The sequence below is a fragment of the Cervus elaphus genome, chromosome 14, assembly GCF_910594005.1.
Source record: "Cervus elaphus chromosome 14, mCerEla1.1, whole genome shotgun sequence".
Taxonomy (NCBI): Eukaryota; Metazoa; Chordata; class Mammalia; order Artiodactyla; family Cervidae; genus Cervus; species Cervus elaphus.
Genome location: NC_057828.1, coordinates 8,870,180 through 8,884,223, shown reverse-complemented (window position 1 = coordinate 8,884,223; position 14,044 = coordinate 8,870,180). Strand labels below are relative to the sequence as shown.

Sequence of the window (14,044 nt, the reverse complement as noted above, 5' to 3'; positions counted from 1 at the left end):
TACCAACTTAACTCACTTTATATGACTTAGAATTCTGTTATTTATACTGAGCTCTAAACCACATTCTTTAAAAGTTTCAGAAAAATCTGAAGAAGTCATATTTTACTACATTTGCTCTTAAAGCATCTAGAATATTTTATTGGCAGTAAAGAAATATCTATAAATCCTGCCAAAAAAGAAAAAATAGGACCTAGTGACCAAACGCTTTTAACAAAAGACTGAACTGCTTAGTGATTTAAAGAATGTTTTCATACTTTACCTTATAAAAGGCTTAAATAACATTGCTCACTTAAAGAGAAGGGAAAGAGCCAAGAAGGCTAAAAAGGAGATACATCATCCAAAGAATTGAAAAGGCAATTAGTAACAGCATTAAAATATAATTGTTCTTCAGCAATGAAAAAATAGACAGGCATTAGGGCATTTCAGAAAGAATTCAGTTTATGTGAACTCCACAATTAGTCTTCTGAATGATAAAATCTACAAAACAGAAGGTCAATTTAAATATTACTCTGTCTATAGAATATATCAGAGCCAACCATGACTTTATATTTAACACATGTATATTCAATGCAGACCAGACGTTTCAGGTACTGATTTTCTTTTTCTTCCTGTGTTGTTTTATCACCTGAGTGCTTACTGTGTGCGAAGGGAGATCCTAACTCCTTTACAGGTGATGATTCATTTGATCCCACAAAAAAGATACTACAATTCCATGAAGTGGGTACTATTATTTCCCCCATTTTACAAATGAGAAAATTGAGGCATAGAGAGGTTAAGCTCCTCACAGTCAAATGGCATGTAAACCGTAGACCCTGAATTGGAATCAAGCAACCAGGTTCTAGAACTTGCCCTCTTAAGCACTGGGCTGACTTTGGCTAGATTGGCGTCTATTAGTAAATCCAATTTATTCATAGGCCTAGTCACATGCAATTTAACAATACATTAGAATTTCTTTTTCTAGACATTTTCACTTGTGTACAACACAGAGATATTCATAAATTGTACTGAGCAGAGAAAAAAGATGAGTTGATCAATAGATTGCAATGAGACTTTGGCTTTCAAATCACCTAATGTTCTTGTATATACTCAGATTTCTAAATTTTTTTTTAAAGACACAGGCTATTCATTCAAGATAGTAAATATAGACAAAAGGAATAAAGATATAGCATGACAAAAAATACAATTAAGCTTAGAAAGTTATCTACTGCTATAGTGTCAAGTTTTACTGGAAAGAAGCTAAGAACAAATTTTTAAAAAGCATCAGAATTTTTGCTCACCCTGATTTTCCACTGTCTCGGAAAATTTTGACTAGAATTATGATACAAATTATTACAGTAACAGGAACACATCCTTGAGGGGGAAAAAATGGTAAGTCAATCAATATAGAAATGAGCAATTACATATACAGTGTAATTCACAATGACAAACATACTGATCATCAGGTAAGTTAAAGAAAAAACAGGAGACATGAATTATACTTTGCTTGCTTGCTTATGTCACAAGTTTGACAGTAAGATCTACGTGTTATTTATCTTATTTTCTTCCAAGGGAAAATTAAATATTTAAAACGAAGTATCACAATGCTCAAATAAAATCTTACAGATTTGAGAGGATTCTAAAATGTTTCAACCCCACCATGCTTAATTTTAAATTATTTGATCACTGATTATTTAAACATATTGACTGTACTATGTGCAATTTCAGCACTAGAAGATGTCTTGGAGTTCACGTTTATTTTGTAGATAATTAAATTGAGTCTCAGAAAGGTGAAGCTTCCGTATGTGGCTAATGGCAAGGCCATTTACTCAGTTCATAGTAAAGGTAACAGAGATGTAGGCCTTTCTCCATCATAGGAAAGGCATCAGTACCTGGGCATGGAGAGTCAAACTACAGAAATGCTTTCCAGTGTTTGGTCTACTGCAGATAAAATTTCATTTAGGGAAACTGGTATTTACTTTCAATATTAAATGCACTATTTTGAGTTGAACAACAACAAATAATTGATGAAATAATTTGATCAACAGTAAAAAAAATATTTTTATACCTTGATTTTTACACATAAACTTTCTTCTTAAAACCAATCAGTGCTCTTTCTCCTCACCACCCTGCGTATCCCTTTTCTTCCCCACTACACCCTCCCAAATCCTTGAACTCTATTTTTTTGATCTGTACTACAAAGAAAAGCATAAATGATACTAGAAAAGCAACTGAAGCTAATGTGACTAACAAGTGTGTCCAGTTTCAAATCAGCAAAATACGATGTCGCATAACTGAGCTGTCATGTGGATACATAACTTTAAAAACAGCTGTTTCTACCACAGAATTTACAGCATTTTACCCAATTTATTTGATTCCTTAGCACCACAGCATTAGTTTGAAAGGCTGCACTAATAGATCATGGCTCCTGTAAAACCTGGGGTTTCTTTTTGTTTTACCACTTCCCATTAACCCCACCATTTTCAAATGTTGCAGAAAAATCCCATTTTCAATTTGAATGATAAACGAAGATCGAAAAATTTTAAAGTGATCCCAAATGTCTGGGTGACAAAAGTGGGAATATTCTTAGAACACTGGTCAGTACATATATGTGATTCTAAAAGAAAGTGTGAAGGTTTATGTTTTAAGAGAAAACCAATGCAAACTACAGAAATATGAGAAGTATAATTCTAAATAAATAATTCCTCGATTAATAATTAATGAGAATGCTATTTTGCAAATGAAAACAAAGAAAACTTTATAAAGTCAATAGTTTATGATCTAAAATTCACCCAAAGGTGAATGAGTACTAATTTAAGACTAAAACAATTTAGGCCAACTTGGTTAGATAGCATCACTGACTAAATAGAGGTGAACTTCAGCAAACCAAAGTCCATGGAGTAGCAAAGAGTAGGAGCAACTAAACAACAACAACCTGGGATAAATGAAACTATAATATTATAAATGAAATTAAGATTATGATTCCAGTGTCATTAAAGAGCTTTTGGGTAGGAAAATCACATAATTTTAGAAATGTTTTTCTCTAAGTAAAAGGAGTTTTTTAGTAATGTTCCCCATTATGTAGAAATATATTTACCCGGTACTTAAAACAGTGCAAAGCAGTTCCTCACATATTAGCACATTATCTCCAATAACTGGCATGGTACTTATAAATAGTAAAAATGCATGATTTTAACTGTTCATAATATTCTCAATAAAAATACCTGAGATTACTCAAACTAAATTTGTATTAGATGGGTATTATATTAATATATAGAGTATTATCTCCATTCCTGAACAACCCAAATCAGAATGAGGCTTGCCTTCTTTCCAGAAGAAATGTGGATTCACCCAGTCATTTCAAAAGGCCTCAATTATACACATGCCATGAAGTGGAAATGCACTCTTTATACTGTGAAAAACTAACAAAGCTGTGAGCAGGTTGTGTTCTTCCTTATAATCCTATTTGACATAAAAGCATAAGTAAATAAGCATGTGATGTTTAAAAGAAAAAGTACTTTAGATATTTCACTGAGCATTCTCTTAATTTTTTTTTTCTTTACTGTTGCTAATTGCTACAAGCGGCTTATGAGTGTCACAACATAGGATTTCAGCAATGAAGGGAATAAAGGTCAGGTTAGGTCAGTAGCTCAGTCGTGTCCGACTCTTTGCGACTCCATGAACCACAGCACGCCAGGCCTCCCTGTCCATCACCAACTCCCAGAGTCCACCCAAACCCATGTCCATCGAGTCAGTGATGCCATCCAACCATCTCATCCTCTGTCGTCCCCTTCTCCTCCTGCCCACAATCCCTCCCAGCATCAGGGTCTTTTCTAATGAGTCTGCTCTTCACATGACGTGGCCAAAGTATTGGAGTTTCAGCTTCAGCTTAAGTCCTTCCAATGAACACCCAGGACTGATCTCCTTTAGGATGGACTGGCTGGATCTCCTTGTAGTCCAAGGGAAAACTCTCAAGAGTCTTCTCCAACACCAGAGTTGAAAAGCATCAATTCTTCTGTGCTCAGCTTTCTTCACTGGCCAACTCTCACATCCATACATGACCAGTGGAAAAACCATAGCATTGACTAGATGGACCTTTGTTGGCAAAGTAATGTCTCTGCTTTTTAATATGCTGTCTAGGTTGGTCATAACTTTCCTTCCAAGGAGTAAGCGTCTTTTAATTTCATGGCTGCAATCACCATTTGCAGTGATTTTGGAGCCCCCAAAAATAAAGTCTGACACTGTTTCTACTCTTTCTCCACCTATTTCCCATGAAGGGATGGGACCAGATGCCATGATCTTAGTTTTCTGAATGTTGAGCTTTAAGCCAACTTTTTCACTCTCCTCTTTCACTTTCATCAAGAGGCTTTTTAGTTCCTCTTCACTTTCTGCCATAAGGGTGGTGTCATCTGCATATCTGAGGTTACTGATATTTCTCCCAGCAATCTTGATTCCAGCTTGTGCTTCTTCCAGCCCAGCGTTTCTCATGATGTACTCTGCATATAAGTTAAATAAGCAGGGTGACGATATACAGCCTTGATGTACTCCTTTTCCTATTTGGAACCAGTCTGTTGTTCCATGTCCAGTTCTAATTGTTGCTTCCTGACCTGCATACAGGTTTCTCAAGAGACAGGTCAATGCCAAAGAATGCTCAAACTACCACACAATTGCACTCATCTCACAAGCTACTGAAGTAATGCTCAAAATTCTCCAAGCCAGGCTTCAGCAATACATGAACTGTGAGCTTCCAGATGTTCAAGCTGGTTTTAGAAAAGGCAGCGGAACCAGAGATCAAATTGCCAACATCCGCTGGATCATGGAAAAAGCGAGAGAGTTCCAGAAAAACAGCTATTTCTGCTTTATTGAAGAGAATAAAAGCAACACTTATAAATAATCAGGACTATCTTAATTGTTAAACTTGAGCTGTACAGCTCTAGGAAAAGAATTTTTCTGCCCTTTCAAGCGCTGAGTGCTGAAGAAACTAATCACCTCCCTCTATTCACGTGCCGAATGGCCGTGTGACCTTGAGCAAGTTAAGAATCTTGCACAGCCGCAGTTCTCTCAGTTACAAGGTGGGACACAGCTACACTACAGGACTGGTGTGAGAAGTAAGTGAAATAACACACAGGCGTGTCTCTGTGCAGTCCTCACCACGACCCAACATGCACATGTCACTCTAATAAGGGACTATCTGCTTCTTTGGTGTGGCCAGAGGGAGCGATAAAATTGTCAGACATCCGTCTCAGAAAGATGATAGTGACAAAATAAAAAAGAGTTCTTAAAGCTGAGATTTACCCAGTTTTTAGCACTATGCCAAGTAGTTTTCACAACCATTATTTCATTAAGCTTCCAAGACTTTAAACAGGAATCATGATCACCATCTCATAAATGAGAAAATTGAGACTCAGAGAGATTAAGTAAATCACTTGGGTTGAGTAATTACTAAATGGAAAGAAAAAAAAAATCCAAAACAGGATTGAAACCAAGGTCTGACTGATTCCAAAGCACAAGTAGTCTGTCTATAAAATACTGTCAACAAACACAGACAGAAAACCCCACAATTATATACAGCATGTATTCTCAGTGGGGTTGGTATCATCCCTAAAGGAGAAAAAGTGTTTTTTTTTTTACTTTTTTACATATAAAGTACAGATGTGCATACAGTACATAAATAGATTTATATTATATCTGTAGTATTAATATTTTATAGGGATGATTAGGGGAAAAAAGATCTTTGAGGGGGAGAGGGTAATAATGAAAAAAAAAGGAAAAAAAATTGTTTTTGGAAAATACACTAGTACACAGCAGAGAACAGCTTTACAAATCATCTCGCAGGGATATCGCTAGAGGTCCAGTGGTTAAGAACCTGCCTTCCAAAGCAGGGAATGCGGGTTTGATCCCAGGACAGGGAACTAAAGATCCCACATGCTTTGGGGCAACTAGGCCTCAGTCAGATGCCCATGGGCAGCGAACTGTAAAGCCTTCGCACCACAACGAAGCTCTCACAGGTGACAACTGAGGCCTGACACAGTCAAAAACAAATAAACAAATAAAATGTTTGAAGAAAACCACAAGGCAGGCTTCACTGACACAGCAGACAAAGCTCTGAGATGAGCAGTCAGTCTCTATTTCTTGGCAAAATTAAACAGGAAAATATTCAAAGTTTTTGCATTCAAATGCAAAGTTCTAATATCATTTGTGTCACTCATGTCCTTTGCAGTAGAATCAATAAAAGCAATTTCCTTGTTGTAGAGTTTATCTTTAAAATGAGAAAAGTGACCTCATTCACAGACTATTTAAGAAGTAAAGATAATTTTCAGGTTTATGTTTTACAAGTATAAGATCCCAAAGAAAAATATTACCATATGTCTGATATAAGAGGGAAGGAATTCCTCTTTATTTTTGAGCACAGGTTGGAATTACAACTAACCCTAAGGGAAAGTTTCTGGAAAATCACACAATATATACTTAAAGAATTTTAGAGAAAATAATAAGCACCTCAAATCTTCACTGAATGCCACTGAGCTGGTAAGAAAAAGCTTATCTATTAAATTTTAAGTTCATCTATTAAAAATGTCATTAAGCCATTAGATCATGAGATTTTCACTTAGAATGTATTTATTTTTATTTAAAATATAGAAAGGACAAAGTGAATTGCAACTGTTGGAATCTTTCAAAATAAATCTTTTAGCTTAAAAGAGGTTTGCCTAAAACATAAAAACTGTAATAAGTAACAATGAAAATAATAAAAGCAAGTATTACTTTCAGTTTCATAGTCATATGGCTAATTCATGCATGCATAAGATGAGCTTTTAGCTTATAAACACATAAATCAAAGTGCTTTTTAAAAATTTTTATGTGTATTTTCCATTAGACATTACTTATCAATATGCCAATTTAGCTGTATTGCTTCTTAACAGACATTTCTTTCACCATCTCATTAATCTTGTTAATACATAACATCAGATGATATATTTACAAACAAAAAAGGACTGGACCGAATGATAGAAGAAATTGCAACAGGTATGTTTTTGGTCTCATGCCCACAACAGAGTATTTTTTGGAGAAACTTTACTTTAAACCACTGACAGGGAAGGGAAAAGGAAGACGATATAACCAAAAGTAACATTCTTTGTTTTACTTGAGATAGGACAAATCTAGAAATAGTCAGTGAGTAGTTTATGATTAATTATAAAACACTTGAGGATAGAAACTGTATTGATAACTCTCTCCTTTTGTGATTCTTAGGCACTAGAAGGAGATGCAGTGAGCCACTAGACAAGCAATAATACTTGACTGATTGGCCAAATGATTTGAAGTTGTCCTAAAATTACCCTGGAACAAGAACATGGTGGGAAATGTTAACATACTGAGTACTCTAACATACTGAGTACCTAATGGTGCCCGCAAACATGTCAATAAGATGCCTTTACCTGTTTTCTCTTTGGCACCCACACATACTGTATTCTGATAGTATCCCTAAGACAATATCACCAACTCAATGGACATGAATTTGACCAAACTCTGGGAGATAGTGGAGGGCAGAGGAGCTTGACATGCTACAGTCCATGGGATCACAAAGAGTTGGTCACGCCTTAGTGACAACAAAGACAGTAAAAAAACCACATTCTTTTCCAGGAATTATATATCCAAAAGCGACGACAAATTCTGCGAACTCTCAGAAAGACACACTTACCCGATGCAATGATGCTAGCAACTAAAGAAGGAAAAAAGGAAAGAATTACAAAAGTAAAATGCTTTAAAGTCATTGATTTGCTAGCAATTTAATAAATATATGTTTATCAATCAACTGTACTTAAAGTTCAAAAGTAACTAAAAGAAACAATTATAAATAAATTAATGAAAGCAATCATATTACTAACAATCAAGTAACACACATCAGTATCTATCTCTATTAAACAAGGGCTTCTCTGGTAGCTCAGACGGTAAAGCGTCTGCCTACAATGCGGGAGACCGGTGTTCGATCTCTGGGTCAGGAAGATCCCCTGGAGAAGGAAATGGCAACCCACTCCAGTATTCTTGCCTGGAAAATCCCATGGACTGAGGATCCTGGTACGCTACAGTCCATGGGGTCGCAAAGAGTCAGACATGACTGAGCGACTTCACTTTCTTTTCTTTCTATTAAACAAAGTCAGCCAACAATAGAAACATAAAATGTGATTAAAGAGCTATTGAATACTGAAATAAACACTATGTAAATTTGGTTATATGACTTGATGGCAAATCAAGGTTACTGTAAGGACTAACACTGACAAATGGAAGGTGCATGGTACATGCCACTCTGGATCACACTCAGTAGTAGCTACTACTATTTTTTCAATAAGAGCAGAAAAGGCATACAATATTTAAAGGGTAAATTAATTGTATATAAGAGAGAAATTCGATCCCAAATGTTCACTGTATTTTTATTATAATCATTTAAAATAATTGAGAAGTTTAAGTTAATTTGTTAAATTATCTTATATTCATGCAGAAAAAAAGTATTGCAACACAGTTAGCTCTATAACAAATTTATACTAAGTGAACTTGTTTCTCTTCACTTTGCCCTATTAAACCTATATGTTCAACCAAAAATTTTTAAGGCCAGAGATGTTATAAAATTTTAAGAAGTCAGTAACCACATATAAATGTTAAAATTAATGAACTGAATCTAACTGGATCAATATAAGCCACAAAAGCAATGTTGAGTGCAAAAGGTCAAGTTAGGTAATGAAACATATGACATACTGTTTACATAAATTATAAAAAACATGCAAAGCAGTAATGTAGCATAAGAATAAAAACACAGAGAGGAAGCTTACACAATGAGGTACTATCTCACACTGGTCAGAATGGCCATCATCAAAAAGTCTACAAACAGTAAATGCTGAAGAGGGTGTGGAGAAAAGGGAACCATTCCACACTGTTGGAGGGAATGCAAATTGATACAGCCACCATGGAGGGTCCTTAAAAAACCTAGAATAGTGTTGCTGTGTGTGCGCTTAGTCGCTCAGTCGTGCCCGACTCTGCGACCCATGGACTCCTGCCAGGCTGCTCTGTCCATGGAGGCAGCCTAAATGTCCATCGGCAGAGGGATGGATAAAGAAGATGTGGTACATGTATACAAGGGAATATTACTCAGCCATAAAAAGAATGAAATAATGTCATTTGCAGCAAAATGGATGAACCTTTAGATTGTCACACTGAGTGAAGTAAGTCAGACAAAGAGAACTATCATATGACAGCATGTATTGTGAAATCTAAAAAAAAAAGACACAAATGAACTTATTTACAAAACAGAAACAGACTCACAGACTTAGAACACAAAATTTATGGTTACCAAAGGGGAAAGGTTGGAGGGAGAGAGAAATTAGAAGGTTGGGATTTATACATACAAGCTGAGTCACTTTGCCGTATGGAAGAAATGAACACAACATTGTAAATCAACTATACTTTGATAAAAAAATTTTTTTAAAGAAGCAGGCAGGAATTGAAGTTCGCTTTTTAAAAAGGGGAACTAATTGGAGTGAGATTTTGTGTATTTGACCTTTTACCTAAAGGAATAAAGAAACATACAAATGAAATTTCAACAATAATATCTATAATGTTTAAAGTTCTTAAAGATTGTGGCTAATGGCCAAATGAGCTTGAGTATGGCAATTTATGAAATCTGGACAACGTACTGAAAAATCAACAATGATAACTATCTGAAGACACGGAAGAACAAACTAACTCAGGAAGAAATAAATCAAAACTGAGAGAGCTCAGGCAGCAGATGAGCTGCAAGGAGTGGGATCTGCCTGCATGCAGCAGGGAGAAATCCCTAGGCCACTTGGCACAGAGAGTGGAAAGCCACAGTTCCACTGGCTGGAGAAGTCAGAGAACAGAGTTCAGAATCGACAGAGCATCTGGAAATTGAGGGGCTGATGCTGCTCTATTTCTTGACATATGTGGTAGTTACACTGATATTTGCTTTAGGAAAGTTATTAAGCCTTTATGTATATTTTTAATGGATAAAAACAACCAAAAATCCACATATCTCTATTAGAGAACAAAAGTGTCTATAAAAATGGCTATTCATTAAGCAAGTTGTAAAATAAGAAGATATCCTGGTGGTCTGAAAAAGCATTAGTTAGATGGGTTTCATTCACTCAGTAAGTTTTCCTTAAATCTAAAGCATATGTTACTCTGCTTTCATAAAAACTGTCATTTAAAGAGTTAACCTGAAAGATTTCAAAGAACTCTGTGTTTTTAATTACTCAGAAGATACTATTAAGGTACTTAACCAAATCAGCAACTCTAGGGAATCTGGAGAGTTCCTTTAGCATGCTTGAGGGATGGGTCGCTGTCACTGAATCAGACCTAGAAATCAACCTAAAGGATTATACATACTTGGTTCTTTGAAGGATCATGAGGAATTCAGTGACTCCCTAAAGCTAACATGAAAAGCAGCATTTTTTTACTGACCTTAATTTAGAATTGCTTTTATGACACCACAACCTTTTTCTGTATCATTGCAAAAATATTTCTTTCTTAAAGGTATGCTCTAGCACAATCCAAAGTTAGCCTCTGTAGAAAGTCAGAACATTGCTATGAAGAAACTCTCCCTACAATAAACCAGAGACTACTTAAATTTTTTTAACCCTGATGAATGTGAAATTTCTACCATGGCACATAAAAGCCATATGTGGAAACCTGAACTGAGTCAACTGACCTGAAGGAGCGCTTCCTCTTCCTTTAGGTGTGCTTGTTGTATGAAAACGCGGGCTTGTCCTGGGAACAGCTGTGCTTTTTGCTGCTGTAACATGAGCAGAGGTCAGTCTTTGTGTTATACGGAGACCCTCGGTCGTATGTATAGAAGTGGACTTCTGTGTAGCTTTAAGATTCTGTGTAAGTAAAGATTTTGCTGGGGTGAATCTTTGGGTTGTTGGTGTGGTTGTAGAAGCATTTGCCATGATGGGATTCTGAGCTGCTGTAGAGACAGTGTTTGATATTGGGGAATTCCAGGCTGTCATGGCGGAATCATTGGCTGTGGAAGGTTTCTGAGAAGGTGATGGGACCTTTGTAGCTGGAACATTTACAGTGGTGTATGTCTGAGAAACTAGTGTGGGCTTTGTAGCTGAAGAATTTATTGTGATGAGTTTCTGAGGAGTTGGTGAGGTTTCTGTAGCTGGAACATTTACAGTGGTGGGTTTCTGAGGAGTTGGTGGGGTCTCTGTAGCTGAAATATTTACAGTGGTGGGTTTCTGAGGAGTTGGTGAGGTTTCTGTAGCTGGAACATTTATAGTGGTGGGTTTCTGAGGAGTTGGTGAGGTTTCTGTGGCTGGAACATTTACAGTGGTGGGTTTCTGAGGAGCTGGTGGGGTTTCTGTAGCTGAAATATTTACAGTGGTGGGTTTCTGAGGAGTCGGTGAGGTTTCTGTAGCTGGAACATTTACCGTGGTGGGTTTCTGAGGAGTTGGTGAGGTTTCTGTGGCTGGAACATTTACAGTGGTGGGTTTCTGAGGAGTTGGTGGGGTTTCTGTAGCTGAAATATTTATAGTGGTGGGTTTCTGAGGAGTTGGTGAGATTTCTGTAGCTGGAACATTTACAGTGGTGGGTTTCTGAGGAGTTGGTGGGGTTTCTGTAGCTGAAACATTTACAGTGGTGGGTTTCTGAGGAGTTGATAAGACTTTGGTACCTGGAACATTTACTTCAGTGGGTTTCGGAACTTTTGGTATGACATTGTAAAAAGTTTCTGTAGAAGAAAAATGTTATAATAAAATTAGGTAAATAATGCTGTCCAAGTTAAGATTTAGGAACCAACTGTTTGCTCTGACTCTTCTCTTTCCCCAAAAATATCTAAGTAAGACTTTTAGGAAACCAAGTATTCTCATGTCTTTCCCAAGGAACTGAAATGCTATATATTATCTTTGCTTTGAAATAAGTTGTACCTATAGGCAACACCAAAGTAATATTGAGATTCCTAAAACTGTTTTCTATTTGAAAAAGGAAATCAAAGTCAGAACTGGCAGTGATCTCATTCTTAAAACCCCTCAAATAAAGAGTTTTTCTCATAAATTGTCCTCTTTCCCTCATGCCAAGACCAAAGAAGAACAGGATGCAACCTTGAACCAACAAAGATAAGCACAACATAGTCACTTTTTCCAAAGCAGTCAGGACATGTTAGTGACCTTGGGAACTTGTTTTGTTTCACTTCTCTTTTAAAGCAATAAATTCAGTCAGACTACAGTAAATCCCTTTTCTCCTCCTGTGTTGGTTACCAACTTTACATAGAAAAATAGTTTAGTTCCTCTTTGGATTTTAGGTGAGATAACAAATATCTGAAGTGCAAATTTAGTGAAGACCCTATTCTGAGAGTCACCAATCTAACATTAAAATTTTAGGTCTATTTGACTTTGGATTGCTGATCCAATCTCCCTCATAAGGCAGTACTGAGCAGTGTGTAAGCCTGTCTGACCACATATTAGAGACTGCTGTCAACTTCTCTAAGCTTCAGTTTTCTCATCTGTAAAATGAATGAGTTTCCAAAAAGTTTTGCTATGAGGTGCCTGGAGATGATTTTGTTTTTATTCTGCTTAGAGTCCTGAAGGTTTTTGGAATCTCTTGGTTGATATACTTCATCACTTTGGGAAATTTTTCAGTCATTATCTCTTAGTATATTTCTTACACTTCTCTCCCTCTCTCTCTTTCTCTCCCCTATTTTTTTTTTTATCATAATTAGAACAGTCATATCTCAAATGTCCTCAAATTTGGTCTGTATTTTACTTTATTTTTCTTTTTGTCTTTCAGTTTTAATTAACCTTTCTTCCATCTACCATCTCCTGCTATGTCCAAATTGCTGTTAAACCTGTCTACTGTGCTGCTCAGCTACTATATTTTCCTATTGAAGAATGTCTATTTTACTCCATTTTATAGACTCCAAATCTCTGCTGAAGTTCTCTATCTTTTCTGTTAGTATCTTGAATATATTAATCACTTAAAGTCCTTATCTGCTAACTCAATTATCTAGATTTTTCTTATTTGCTTTTCATTTCTCCTAATTTGGTTATAATTTCTTACATCTCTCCACATCTCATAATTTTTATTATATGCAATACATTGTATAAAATTCAGATGATATGATCTTCCAAAGGGAGAGTACCCTCTTCTGATAGGCAGATTGGTTTGCGGTGACCACATCCTGACCCATGAGGACCGAGCTGGGTTACAGTTTTCCCATATGACACAGCCTACTTCTGCTCTTGCCGCTGCTTCTTGGAAGTGGATCTTTCTTCCTCAGCCCTGAGAGACTGTGGGCGATCCAAGTCAATGCTTCAGCAGTGCTCTCTCTAGCAACACAACCTCTCTCTCCACAAAGCTTCCAAATGAGCTTAAATGTTATAAGAAGGACGCTGGCTGTATGCTTGATACAAGCCTGTTCTTGTGATGGGTCTGTTGTCCAAATACCATAAGGGTCAGGAAGATCTCATTTTGTACTTTGGCAGCTTGGGGTCTAGCTCCCCAGTCTCATCTGCATTCCTAGAAATCGGCAAATGGCTCTTAGGAAAAACTGGGTCAGCATTTGAGGATTTCCAGTTTCTAGTGTGTTATCCTAGCTAACCACAACGACCAAGAGCAATGGTCTTTTATCTGGCTCAAGACAGATCCTCAGCCTACGTGCACATCAGAATCGTTTGCCTTCACTTGGAATTTTAGCTCATTCAGCCCTACTTATTCCCCTGAGGGAACAATTTTTGCCTTTAAAATATGGTTTTTAAAAATAATCTACCCAGGTTTTGTAGTTATTGTCATGCCAGCATTGGCCTGCCATGACATCCTTGAGCATTACCACAGAATTATAAATTCTAAATAGCTGAGTATTTAATAAAATAGGGGAAATAAATATGAAGTGGCTCATATGGCTAAATTTTAAAATATCAAAATTCACTCACTTTAAATGAATTCAAACAACTAAATGAAATTTCCATCCTTTAACTATCACATCTCCACATCATAATAACTGTTATCATTAATGATACAGAGAACAAATATGCAATATTACTGGGACAGTAAATTGGTACAGTTT

General features: G+C 36.4%; 1 protein-coding gene across 7 annotated transcripts in view; it reads right to left on the bottom strand.

Moving 5' to 3' along the window:
- The window catches only part of CD55 (CD55 molecule (Cromer blood group)), a 30,205-nt gene that overhangs the window by 3,261 nt on the left and 12,900 nt on the right, over positions 1–14,044 (bottom strand). For 2 of the 7 annotated variants that reach the window (XM_043924572.1, XM_043924576.1), the window contains one exon: positions 10,691–11,713. In XM_043924572.1, the coding sequence (XP_043780507.1) occupies positions 10,691–11,713 (1,023 nt within the window). Of the gene's footprint in view, positions 1–1,277; positions 1,351–6,344; positions 7,694–10,690; positions 11,714–14,044 lie in introns of those variants that run through there. The other 5 variants (XM_043924577.1, XM_043924573.1, XM_043924578.1 and 2 more) reach the window with 5 other exon arrangements.